The sequence below is a fragment of the Glandiceps talaboti genome, chromosome 20 (assembly GCF_964340395.1).
Source record: "Glandiceps talaboti chromosome 20, keGlaTala1.1, whole genome shotgun sequence".
In the NCBI taxonomy this organism is placed as follows: domain Eukaryota; kingdom Metazoa; phylum Hemichordata; class Enteropneusta; family Spengelidae; genus Glandiceps; species Glandiceps talaboti.
The window spans coordinates 10,856,924-10,871,036 of NC_135568.1; the positions used below are offsets into that span (position 1 = coordinate 10,856,924).

Sequence of the window (14,113 nt, forward strand, 5' to 3'; positions counted from 1 at the left end):
GGAGGCATTGCAGAGTTTCATTGACAGTGTTCCATGAGCATGCAGTGTACTGTTGTGGGACTTACAATGTTTACACTATGTTGATCACAGGGTGATTAGAATCTCACATCCACTTGTGTAATCTACCACATTGAAGAGCAATAGATTTAGTTTGCATCTATCTTTTAATATATAGTAAACGTCTATCTTAGTAAACCGAAGGCTAGATTACCAGTGTCGTATTACACATGGACATGGTTTGACTTCTGTTAGTGATGGTTAAGCAACCGTACAGTAATTAGGATACTAAAGTCATATATACATATGAAGTGAAAGAATACCAACAAAAACCATATCATATAAAATCTGTTTTGCCAGTAAGTTTTTCCACACAGTACATGTATATAGCAAGAGGGTGAAATTTTACAGGTCAGCTAGCTTTTAAATTGGGTCATAATTTGAGTGTCATGTTGTTTTCATGTAGTCATGGCAACAGAAAATATGTCTTGGATGAGTTGGATTTCAGCACCAAGTTTTATGGTAGGTATAGTGACATCACCAATATTAGACATGTATGGATAAAATATATGTAATAATTGAAGTGTTGCTCTGATCATTCAAATGTGTTCTAACTTTGAGTGCAGCCCACACATAACTTTGAGTGCAGCACACACATAATTTTTTTGGTTTTGTTTATGTACCATATAATGTGCACAGCTCCAAACACAAAGTTACTTATTGGTAGGCCACAGAGTTCACATCATGTGGCTCCACCCTCACCGGCCTGCTCTATGAACGAGGTTGACCGATGTGTGAGGGCGCCCTAACTTTACAGACTACTCTCAGAGTTGCCTGTCTTGCTTCAGAATGTTGTTTGATTGTTAAGACAGATGGGCAAGTCTCTGGGCTAACCTACCAGCTGTACATACTTCAAAATGTACACACTGTCAAAAATAAATCATAAAAGGTATTAACCAAATTCTGCCCAAAAACGCTTCAGTTACAGCTATTGCACCTGTAATAAGCTAACTTTGGCAGGCAGACGACTGACATTAGAAAATTGATATTTTCAATCAACAGATGAAAGATAAAAGTTAATTTCCTTCAAAAATTTCATTATGAAAGTACACTGCAAGTGCTTCACATAAGGTAACCATGGTAACAGGGGGAAATCTCATGAATTTTACAGTCTGTAATTATATGTTGCACTGGAAATCAATTTGGTGAAATTAGATACATTTCACTAAAATAAAAAACAAAAAATACCTGACTTCAATGAAGAAAATAAAATTTTAATAATCAGTGACTATCAACTCTGAGCTGGAATGTTAAAGAAAGAATAATTTTGAGGAAGCAAAGAAATGAAACTTATACAGTGATATTTCATAGTATTAAACCTCTAATACATACGAAACTCACTTGGCAGAAATATAGATTGAAATATTGGTATGATCTTTTATTTTTTTATTATTTTTAACCAAATTTAGACATCAATTCACAGATAAGTATTGTGTCTATGATTCTAGTCTAAAATAAATTTGATATGTGTCAAAAAGTTACATAAAGACAAGAATTTTTGTCAAATAATTTTAGCGGGAAAGTAACACAATTTTACCATCAAATCGCAAATAAGTATTATGTCTATTATTTCAGTCTAAAAGAAAGTTGATATGTATCAAAAAGTTACGACTGAACAGAAATATTTTGTGACGATTTTGGCAGCAATAACTAATTTTGTGCAATGAAGGCCAACATTTTCATTTCAATCATTACACAAGTATTAGTTCAATCATTTCAATCTAAAATAAACTTCATATTTGTTAAAAAGTTACAGACAAACAAGATTTTCATCAAAACATTTTTGGCGATACATGTCGGCCAAATTTTTCACTTTGATTGGTTTTTTTTTAAAGATTTCTTCTATGAGTTCAGTCTAAAATAAACTTGATATGTGCAATAAAGTTAAAAGTAAACAAGAATTTTAATCAACTGCTTGTGGCGGGAAAATTAATGGTACTGAAAAGTGAAAAAAAATTGGCTTTGCAACTGAAAATGGCTGCCAATGTGAGAACTATTGGAATAAATCTAAACATCTATATATATTCATGCTCTACACTAATCAGAGATAACTAAAAAAACCTGAAAAATTCAAAATACATTTTTTTACAATCACTTTCCAAAAACTATTCTATTCTTCAATTGTTCACTTTTTTTTGGTAAATCATGATTTACGTACTTTTATCATTTTTTAGATCAACTGACAAGGAATTCTTTCTATGATAGCTAAACCAAAATGGTGGATAAACACATGTTTTTGTTGACTTTGATTTTTGGTTAAAAACTCATGATCCAATGACTTTCTAAAATCTACGTAACAAGTCAAGTTTGAAAAATGTTTACTCCCATTTTAATACAACACGCAAAAATATATAAACAGAAAGCATTTGCACTTACAATTTTATAATATATCATTCATCTAAATATAAAGATCCAGTTTAAAAAGATTTTTTTCCTAAAATTACATGAAACATATAAACTTTCACTGAATTGGCACAAATAAGCGTTTCAAGAAATGGTAATTTTGTAAACATGATGACAAAATATATGTCATTCATACTTACAAATATTAGTACCAAAACTTTGTAAAGTTGAGTTATGTAATTGTCAAGAAAAATTGCACTTATGAGCAAAGTTAAAGGCAAAATATTTATTTTTTCTAGTAGACTAATCATGTACTTTCATTAATAATGAGCAAGTCATCAACTTGGAAACCCCCACCCCCACCGGAAACCCTCACTGCCACCTTTCTTTGGACAGTGAATGACACCACTGTCATACCATTTCTACTATACATACAGAAAAACATTACAGTAGCATTATTTTTTGCTACCTTGATAGCCATAGTTGTAAATATGAGAATGACTTACATAGGTTACAACACACAAACAGTTCAAAATTTTTTTAGCATTGAACTTTCAGTCTATCTTGAATGACAATCCTCATCAGAATGACAAATTTCATAGTTACGGCTGACCACTAGGTGGCAGTATGATCTGTCTTGGTCGGCAATCCTAATAAAATGAAAAATTTCATAGTTACAGCTGACCACTGCTTGTGTGTTGCAACCTATGTAAGTCATTTGCTATACCAAGCTGATGACTATTTTACTTTAGGTCAAAAATGAGAATATTTACTCCCTTACTAAAATCTTAGATTTTCCATGCAATGATATTACATCCATCAATACAGTTCTGTTGCAACCGATACCGATAATATAATAAACCCACTAACAATACTAATGCTAGGTAATCAGTTGCTAATGTATCAATCAATCAACATCTCTGTAATTTAGAGTTGGTATGTTATCAGAAAAAAAAGTATGCTGTCGATAAAACTACCTACATTAGTGGTTTCCAATCGTCATGACGTTATCAGTTGATTGGTAAGTTATCAGCTGACTTGATACAATATCTGTAAACTTTTACAGATCGGTAGAGACAATGATTTATTATTACATAATCACATTATCAGTTGTGAAAGAGTCCCCTTTCTCTTCCCTTCCCATACAAGAAAGGACTACTGCATGGACCCTGTGTATGTTTCAATTATTCAATTCTCATCTCAACTAATTTGGTGTTTCAAACTTTTAATATCCATGGAAACAATTTCCATGGAAACAAATTCTTTAATTATTTTTTTTTCAAATTTATTGTCATAGTATTTTACAACATATCTTGCAAGGAAAATCTTTAAGATCTGTTTCCATGGTAATTTACGTTAACCCATACAACAAATTTCAACTGTCCGGAATACAGCATTGAAATCACCATGGCAACAGCCTCATCAGTAAATAGTATTAAAATAATGAATCCCGATAAAATCACCATAGTGATAACTACAGTTATTGTACTTTTTTAAACAGTCCAAATTTAGTTTTTTATCTGAATGAAGTCAAAGCCAACCCCATAATAATGTTATAAGTTAAAGCCAAAGGTTTGAAGCCCACAGTATTGGGTTATACTATTCTTATCCCATACACATTCCAATCTCTATTGTTTTGTATATGTAGCACGCCCCTATATGGCCATCTTAAAACTGCCATCATTTTGCAACTTATCGACTAATCAGAAAGCTTCTTTTATTACATTTGGAAGCTGTATCTTTGAGTACACAACCTAAACAACAAATCATCCTATTGGACACAATGTTATCAACTGCTACCAATCACAGTAGTCATGTAAGGGCAAGCTCCATAGCACAATAACCCAAGTGAAATCATTTGTGGGTTATGCGATAGAAAACCTGTTGAATTACACAAGCGAAGAGTAGATATTTGACAAAAATAAAAAAAAATTCCCTAATTTTTGTCTACACCGTCAACAATTACATGATTACATCAAATTCTGTCCTACCGTTAATTAAACTTGGAAGGCAAAATAAATTTTTGTTTTGAGCTGAAAGAAATATTTTTATTTTTTTCCCCAAAATTGGAAAACTATAACATTGAACTTAATATATACATTTTTCACTTTATATGTTTCCAAGTTTTCTTTGGCTTGAAAATTCCAAAAAGTGGAGTTTAGCCGAGTTAACATTGTGCAAGGAGTTGTCATTGAATTTGAACCATGCTAATATAAATGCTATCTATATATCTAAGGGTAAAGTTCAATAACAGATCCTAGTGGATACGTTTAGGTAGAGTGAAGTCAACGAACTCTACCTGACACAGAAGTCAACCTTTGGTTGGTTTGATTATTGACAGTGTCAAAACCGTCACTTGGGGGCCCACAAAAGTTTGATAAATAATGCAACAATGTTACAAATATGAATTATTAGGCTCCGTTTACCTGATGCCGTTTCAAATGAAAATACAACTATTTTGTTGCATTGGAGCGTACTGAATACATGGAGACGAAAAAATGGAGATGAAAATGCAACAATTTGAAAATGCTGCAAAAGTGGATCATTTTTAAAATGATCCATTTTCATTCAAAAACAGAGTCTGTGTAAACATGGAAATGTAAAGATATGAAACGGTGTCATGCAAACGACTGAAAATGCAACAATTTGAAAATGCACAAATTTGACATCAGAAATGATCCCATCGATGACATACTTGGGCACATGCTAAAATCGTTTTCTTATGTTTGCGCATATGAAACATCGCCGTTTTCAAATTCCTCCATCTTTGGTGTTTTCGTGTAAACAAGAACATTTGTTACCCGAACATGTAAACATATGAAAATGAATTAAAATGAAAACAATTCTATTGATTTTTAGCATTTTGGTTCGAAAACGTCGTCGTGTAAACACAGCCTTAGTGTGTTAGTATGGCTGAGCAGTGACAGAGCCCAAGCTACAGTTTAACTGCTCTCAGTATAGAAGTTTCCTTCAGGGAAAAGGAAAACTGTAGAAAATGAGCTAGGAAGATTTCTATTGGTCAATACATCAGGGTCAATGGAGGTCGAGTTCTAAGCATAGTAATTTGCTGAGTTCGACACGTAGTCAAAAGTTAACCCTAAATGTATGGAAATAAGGATTATTGTTATATCCCTGAAGATAACTCATCATGTTTTTCTTTAGCTTTCTGCAAATTTCTGCAATCTGTTAAAAAGATTTTAAAATTGTTACTTTTTAAAAATGTTCAAAAATACAGCATTGCTCTTCACTGTGAACTGTTTCTAGATACCCTCTTTTTAGAATTGCAGCATTTTTTTCGATAACGATTTTCACAATCATGCATCTCATGGCAAGAAAATTTGGTCAAGTAAACTATTCCAACAAGTTTTTACTTCTCTGAAAACAAGACAAGTTTTCAAAAAAATTTTTTTTTTGACACATTTTTAAAATTCTTTTTTTTTTCTGTGTATGTTCCAAACTGGAGACCATATTTCACTCTTCAGTAAAAATTACAGTAGTCATGAAAATTGTATCAGTTTTTAGCTCCTGGATCATACAGGTGAATGATGTACAAATTCACAATTCTTGAAATTCAATAACCAAGTTCTAGCTCTACAAAGGGTTTAGTAAAACTATGAATACTTATATAAATGTGCCTCGGCGGCCATTTTGTTTGAAAATCAAAATAGCTCAAATAACCCACAACTTTGCCATACAAAAACTGTTCCTTTTGAAACAAGTCTTCAACTTTCAAAGACATAGCCCCCAACATTTAATTGTTTCTGGTCACTACTGAAATTCTGTTTACCATCTTCTTTTCAAAAGAACCAACAATCTATAATTTTCCGCAACGATCAGATGACACCATGTTTTGCGCCCATTTTGAAGTGTAACATTCATATTCTTTTAGAGCGGTTTCTTCTCAATTAGTTTTTTTTTTTCGATGAAGATAAATTGGAATTTTCTTTGACAAAGTAACACCACAAGTTTAGGGCTTCACTTCCGAGGCACATTCTATCGTAACATTTCATAGCTTTGTACAGAGAGGGGAAAATGACTGGTTTTTGTAAGGATTTTGTTCACTGTGAATAAATTCAGAACACTGCTGACGACATTGTGAAGTATAAATTTGATGTTAATTTCTCACAAGTTTGGTTACAGGTTTCGGGCTGAAAAAGTGAATGAGTTGAACAGGCAATGTGACATAAAACTCATGTTTTGACCCTATTTTCATTGTTGTTCATTTTTTTCAATATCTCTCCCAAACCTAGGTGCACGTTGACATCGAACAAAGTTATTAGTTTGTGCTGCCCAAATTATTATATAGGGTCAGTCGGGTCAGGAGAAACAGAGAATTAGGGCCACCCAAGAACAAAATCCAAACTCCACCAGTCTCGTTTAGGATTGAGCTAGAACATGGTATTAACCAAGTATGAAATCTACTGTGCTGCTTCCACTGCTACAGGTACACTTTCTACTCCAGATGCTGTTGTAGTTGTAGTTGTTGCTGTTTCAGAACCTGCTGTGGTTGTTGTAGCTGGAGCTGTAGCAGGTGGAGGTGGATCACTGGCTGTTGATACAGGTGGGTAGTATATGGATGATTGTTGGGACAAGAATGTTGATACTGTAGAACCAGTACTCTGGTGTACTTTGCTTGCGATGACAACTCTCTTGTACATCGGACATGGTCGTATTCTTCCGTTGTGGCAAGCCTGACAGCTGTGGATGTTACCGCTTCGTCGTTGTCCACGTGGTCTTGGTCCAATGTTTACGGGTCGTACCTATGGAGATAAGCATTCATGTTGTTACTGTGAAGAACTGGAAGGGATAGTAACGTTGTTTCCTGCATTCACACAGTCAACTTTGACCCCTTATTAGGTTCACATATCTGTAAAGTCACATGTATGCAATATTTGGTTGGTGATCCTGTGGACAGAGACCGATGTGTACCCTTGTACGTGTACCAGTAATTTAAGGTACCAATATTCTTTGTGTATTTTTGGAACAAAAGTTTACCACATAGATCCAACACATACATCTACTTTTGAACAGAACCGTGCTGTCATAACAGTTCTTATCACATAGGCATTCATAAACAAACACACAAACACACACACACACACACACACACACACACACACACACATTATGCATGCATTGCATTGCATATATGTACATATACAATACATGCACCACACACACATACATACACACACAACCTACCTACCTACCTACCTACATACATACATACATACATACATACATACATACATGCATGCATGCACACCTTACATATTTCATGCACATACATTCTCACACACATTTCACACACAATTCATGCACCACAGACACAGACAGACACAGACACAGACAGACACACATACACATACACATACATACACATACACATACACATACACATACACATACACATACACATACACATACACATACACATACACTGATGAATGTTTCCAAAACTATTTCTTACCATGACATGACATTCATAGCACATTGCAGGAACATCATATCTAGCACGACCAGTAAACTTTCTACCACAGTTAGTGCATTCATAAGCGCCAAGACCATACTGTTGCTCTTTAGGTATGGCTTCGTACCGTTCACCACACTTTTCACATCTGCAAGGAAAGTCAATACACTATAAAGGTATGACAAACTCATTCAAAAGTTCTCCCAACAAAATAATGGAAAAGTCTTGACTGTTTACATATCAACATTTACAGTTATAGGTTTGATACAATGGAAACGTCATTGCAGAAAATTGGATTTTGGAGAATCATTTCAATGATTTCACATCACTTACATTGCACCACATGACTGTTGAGAAACATGGAGTTGAAACTTGTTCCTCATTCACTGTTCAGTGTAGGCCCTTGCCATGGACATACATTGTCTTGTTGAAGTCAGCTGACATGCATATGCAATAGTAGAACTGTTCATGATTCCTAAGTGCTTATTACAATCAACTTAACCAAACCTGTAATGGTGTTCCCATTAAAAGCTCTAGTAGATGTAACCTTTCACTATTCATTATTAATTTTAGTACGTTGACAAATACAGCAAATCTTTACAGGAAACAGTTCAAACCATTACCCTATATGTGAGGATTTTAGCTCTGAGAGAAGAGTGATTCCGGAAACGTCAGCTTTTAAATTGTACTTCTATGAACTGTGGATATTTCATTGACTACATTGTTACAATCAAAACCTTACCTTGCCACTGGTTTGTACTCGAACACTTTCCTCCAGTACACGTTATCACATGGTTCACAACCAAACTGACGTTTCTCGGTCAAAGCTTGGTTATGTTTGCGTAAGTTGTCCATCGTAAGCGGAACGACGCCATCAGGCAATTGTTCAGTGACTTGTCGTCTTTGCTGAAGGGTGAGTACATAATAAAAGTATTAGTAACTATGCAGCTGATCACATTCATAAAGTTGTTCATGTCTTCTGTTTCAACAAAAGATAACTGAGGCCTCACTTTGGCAGTCAGTACACAAAATGAGCATACAAAAACTTCTTCACACAGCCAGAGCTTAATTTATCTTCGTTAGTCAGATAGCTAAATGAACTGTTTCAGATACAATTTTCTATTAAGTTCCATTGCTCTAACATAGTAACACACTACACCCCATAAACTTGGCAGTCTAGATATGATGTTTAGCAGTCTATGTGCCGCGACTATGGCTTCTGCTACAGTTTTCTATTGATTTCCATAGGTCTAACAGACTATAGGACTGTAAGATACTGTTTTACATCTTGTTGTTCAGCCTTATCAGGCTTCTCAACCACTGACAGCATGGTACAACGCAGCATAGCTTACAGTCTAACAGACTACCACATGTTACATCTGGTAGTGTCGATAAGATGTTCAGTAGTCTATGTGTCATGAAATAACCACTGAAGTTTATAAAATTACGCAATAAAGAGGTTTAGATGCACGTATTTATGTGTGTTCTATACATGTAGCATCAGTCATGTGATTTGAAGCAGTCAACGCATTTTGTATTAGATGATGCTACGTCAAAAAGGTGGTCTACACGTAACTGTAAATACATGTTAATTTTTGTCATTTTTCTTCTGTTAAATGTCATATTTTTTTATTTTTTAATGTTTGCAAGCACAGCTGTAAACTAATTGTTCAAGGAAAAATGGCAAAAATACCAACATGTTTAGAAAACAAAGTCATGTGTTTGGCCTTCTTGACAGAAGATGCCAACTCGCGCATGCACATTCCAATGTTTTTCATGTTTGTGTTCTGAACGTGTAACAAAACACAACTTTGCATGTGTCACTACACGTGCACCTACACAATAATGCTTCTGTACACGTTTGCGTTCTAACGTGTATCTAAACCTCTCTAATGTACCCCCTCAAGATATACATACCAGTGTTAACCGACGCTGCAAGAGGGCGATCGCAGTGCCAACGTTATCTCGGACTCCGGTTATGAGAAATTTCATGGTGCCATTTCTTAGAACTTGGAATTCAATATCTGTCCTTGTTTCTTTCTTGATGGCACTACCTGTCATATGAATCTAATGAAATAAAAATACAACAAAAGATTACCTCAATAATGTCCATAACAGAGTCGTCCAGGGCTCAAAATGGCCGACTCAAAATTTCATGTTCTGTTTCCACAGATTTTATGCTGTTTAAGATAACATCAACAACATGAATAATGCCCAAGTTTATAAATTTGTATTGAAAAACACTCTGTACAAAAACAAGAAGTCACATTCTCGTTGGGAAAGAAAAATAAGGTGAAAACACGATTTCTGTGATAATGTTGTGTATGGCAGTTTGAAGTTTGCATAGATTACCCACAATGCCCTTTATATCCCCCATGTTAAGTGTTTAAAGGGGCACAGGCCTAGTTTAGATGTTTTTTACTTTGGTGGGTAATACAAAAGGCATACATAAAACCATTACTAAACTAATCAAGTATAGTGTTTACGATTCATCTAGCCGTGACATATCACTTAACCAACCATCTAATGCATACATTGTTCATGTAATGACAGGGATTTCCTCAGATTTGTTGATATTAGTACCAACAATTATGTCATCAAATCTTTCATATATTATATCTAAATACCAGGATTGAGTTATACCGGTATCAAGTAACAAATGAGTGTGCTTCAGTAAGTAGATATGCAACACTTTGTAGGCAACAAAAATCATGTCCACAAGATGTCTAAACTCAGCCTGTGCCCCTTTAAGTAATAATAAGTATGTTTCCTCAGGTTAGCAAATCAGTGTATTACATACACCTTTCTTCTTATTTCACCACCGAGAGTTCAAAGTACTTTGGAAAAACATTTCGTCTGTTCATGTCAACAGCTATTGTAAAACTGTGTATCCTGCCTTTACATATACAATCTGTAAACTGACAGTTTGACAAAAGTTGTTGACCTTAGCAAGTAAAATTTTACTCGCATGTAATTGTTGAAACTTCAACTAATTAGAACAGTTGAGTTACAGAATTGAAAAAAAAGTATCTTGGTTGTACATCAACGAACAATATTCTAATTACTGTTTATATATCATGTGAATATATCTGTACTACTTCTCAAAAAACGGTGTAGGTTTTAAAGGAACTTTCTGATTGGTCAAGTCAAAGGATAATGGCAATTCATGGCCTGTGGGGGCACGTCTTCAGGGGTTTGCCAGGAAGTCAAACACCTGTGATCAATCTAGATGCAAAGCCCACAATTTTTTCAACGATTTTGTTGTAGGATTTTCGTCAAATCTCTCTCTAAATTCCAAAATTACTAGCATTCATACAAATGTATGGCTTTAAATGTCTTGACGATGCTGTGAAAAATTGGGATCTATCCCAAAATTCTTGACTTTGTGAGTAGGAATTTGCATTTGATACTATGAATCCAGAGTCCATTCATTATGTACATATGGCCCTTGATAAGAAACTGAGTAACGGTATTATATTGAACTGACATTTTTTTAAACCCCAACGTTTGGATCCCAACATTTTGGATTAACATAATCTTTTCAGTGTGAAAGGCAATAAGGCTAAGTTATAGTCAGATTATATTGTTGTTGAATACCAGTTTTAGTACAGCTCTGTCAGACAACTATTTTTTACATCCAAAATTATAATTCCAATCTGATATGTAATGGCCTTTATATAATGTGCTGTTATGTCATGTAACAGCTGTGAGATTACTGTAAACCAAGATGTTTATGCCACTAGAAAATTTTGTGATTTTTACAGTCTTCAACTCGTTTTTCAAAGGCTAATTTTTATGGATCACGATGCCTGGTGCACTATTTATATACAAAAAGGTATTTTAGTCACTAATTATTGTCACATTTCTGTTGACCAGTAAAATATGCAAAAGAAGTATTTAGCAAACATTTCCAGATTTATAATATCATTGAAATATATAATAGCATTTTTGGATCAAACAGGAAATTGTCTGGCCATTTTTCAGAGTGTCTTGTTTATTTTTTTTAATTTCATCTTTGAAACTAGAAAAGGGTTACAGCTGTGACTGAGGTTTGACAAGGAAATATAAATGCTCTAAGCTATATTTGGATCAAATGTATCTAAATTTACATATGAGAAAATTGGATTTCCACGTGTAACAGGTGTGTCCTATTAGCAATACCAATATATCTCAAGAAATCGTATCCAGATTTGCGGAGGAGCAGTTTATAAAATCGATCAAAATATTTAAATTGTGTGTTCAAATATTGACTATATTTCTGATACCTGTTCATATATGAGAGTTCACATATTTTTTTAAGTAAGTAATGTCCTATTGAGATCATATATTAACATATGGCATGGTCGTCATGGTGAATTTGCACTAATTTTATTCACATGGTCTTACCTTTCCTTTGATACCGTCATCAGTGTCATTTTGGAATTTGATTTCTTCTCTAGCAATATAAAACGACTACAAACAGAAATAATACATTAATATTGAGGAGTTAGATTCATATGCAACGTCTATGACCCGAGTGATTTAACCCCTACACGGTATGTTCAGAGTCCAAATGAGAGCAGCTCACCCTTGTTTCAGACAGACAGAAAAAAACAAACGAATGAATGAAATAAATAAATAACAACAATAAACAAATTCGACATTTCGACAATAAACTAAATAGCATTTTTCGTGATAATCAGGTACAAAAATTATGTAATGGCAAGGGCAGAAAAAAAATGTGAGTAATAATTCGTTCTAGGTCACGCCTTTCAAACGTTGCAAACATATATGATTGCCAGTTCTGCTGCCGCATGTTCTGTTTTCGAAGTACCGTAACAGCTGTTCTGTGAAATATTATTCATGTATTGATATTTCAAGCGCAATCGTGGTGTTTGATCCTTAATTATTGAATGCAGCACTGAATCTGACGAGGCAATATCGTCCTACCTTCTGGATACTGGCCATTTTCGTTCTCTGGGTTTGTCAGGGAACCTATCGTTACACGTTGACTGTTGAGCTCTCTCGATCCGTGTGCTAACCTACAAAACAGGAAGTGCTGCTGGTGGCGTGCCGTTACAAACTTTGCTTTTCCTCCCTTCGTAGATCAGAAATGTAAAATCAAATGCTACCTGCACTCAAGATCTGCTGTTAAAAATCCATTTGAGAAAACATAGATTAGCGATGTCGCTGCGAAACGCAAACAACACACGAGATGGATATTCACAGGTATCTATCCAGTCGCCATTTGTGTGTGGAGGCGGTCCTTCAGACAGTATGGGTCACATGACAAGACACACGTTTCGTGTTGTCATGATCTTTAAACATATAATACAAAGGAAAAACTTGTACATAAAAAAAATCGAAATTAAATTATCACATATAAACAAATGAACACTATTTAATACACTTTGAGTTCGCTTATATATATATGGAAGTTTCTTGCACATATATGGAACTCCGAAAGTGGGTCACCCTTTTCTTTTCAGACTGTTTTAACACCTGCACCTTTCAAGTTTCAAAGGTGTCAGAAAGCATAATTGGACTAAACATATTCAGTTTCAAAATCATTTTTTCTTTTGTAGATGTATAGACCAGGAAAGACTGTTGAAATAAAAAAGGGTGGGAAATAATCGAAAATCACTGAGGTAAACATCGACAAAGAAATTCTATCCCGAATTTCGACAAATCAATAATTCACCCCTTTTTGAACAATGGTTCGGTCTGATTATATTGATCGTCTGACAGCCATGTAAAGTGGTCTGTCACTGATTTCAGCGGTACGTTCAAAGTGTTGACACATTTTACAGTACAGGCTCTTTCCTAACAGATTTGTATAATTCAAGACCCGAGATGGAGAAATCGAGAAGCTCAGGTATGGATATTTCAAATCGAAAAGTATCGGTAGCTTCACTGTTTTTGAAATGTCGCCAGGGCGGCCGTTTCACTGTTTCAATCAGCTCCAAACTTTTGGCGAATCAAAATTCATTGCCAAGGTCACTGCGAAAAGTATCTGCTACATTTGCCTGGTCCAGAAACTGGGTTGTGTTTGTGCTTTAGTATATAACTTTATATTTATTTATAAGAGTCTATGAAATATTGCACACCACAAGTCCACAAATATACGTGGTTGGGAGACGATAAAAAAAAAATTGTATCAGCCTCGCTCCTGCATGGGACTCCTCTACCCCACTCGTACTCACCGTCATATCATATGTACGTATGTGCTATCAGTTGACTCAGGCTAGATTTTCAACAGCATTG

At 34.7% G+C, this 14,113-nt stretch overlaps 1 protein-coding gene across 1 annotated transcript; it reads right to left on the reverse strand.

Moving 5' to 3' along the window:
* Positions 1 to 6,692: 6,692 nt before the first annotated feature.
* Positions 6,693 to 13,075, reverse strand: LOC144450927 (shiftless antiviral inhibitor of ribosomal frameshifting protein homolog). The gene is made up of 6 exons (XM_078141688.1): positions 12,800 to 13,075; positions 12,257 to 12,322; positions 9,788 to 9,937; positions 8,613 to 8,776; positions 7,871 to 8,018; positions 6,693 to 7,160 (listed from the first exon to the last, which is right to left on the reverse strand). The coding sequence occupies exons 1-6, from the start codon at positions 12,815 to 12,817 to the stop codon at positions 6,819 to 6,821; spliced, it is 888 nt and encodes a 295-aa protein (XP_077997814.1). The 5' UTR covers positions 12,818 to 13,075; the 3' UTR covers positions 6,693 to 6,818.
* Between the last annotated feature and the right edge of the window lie 1,038 nt (positions 13,076 to 14,113).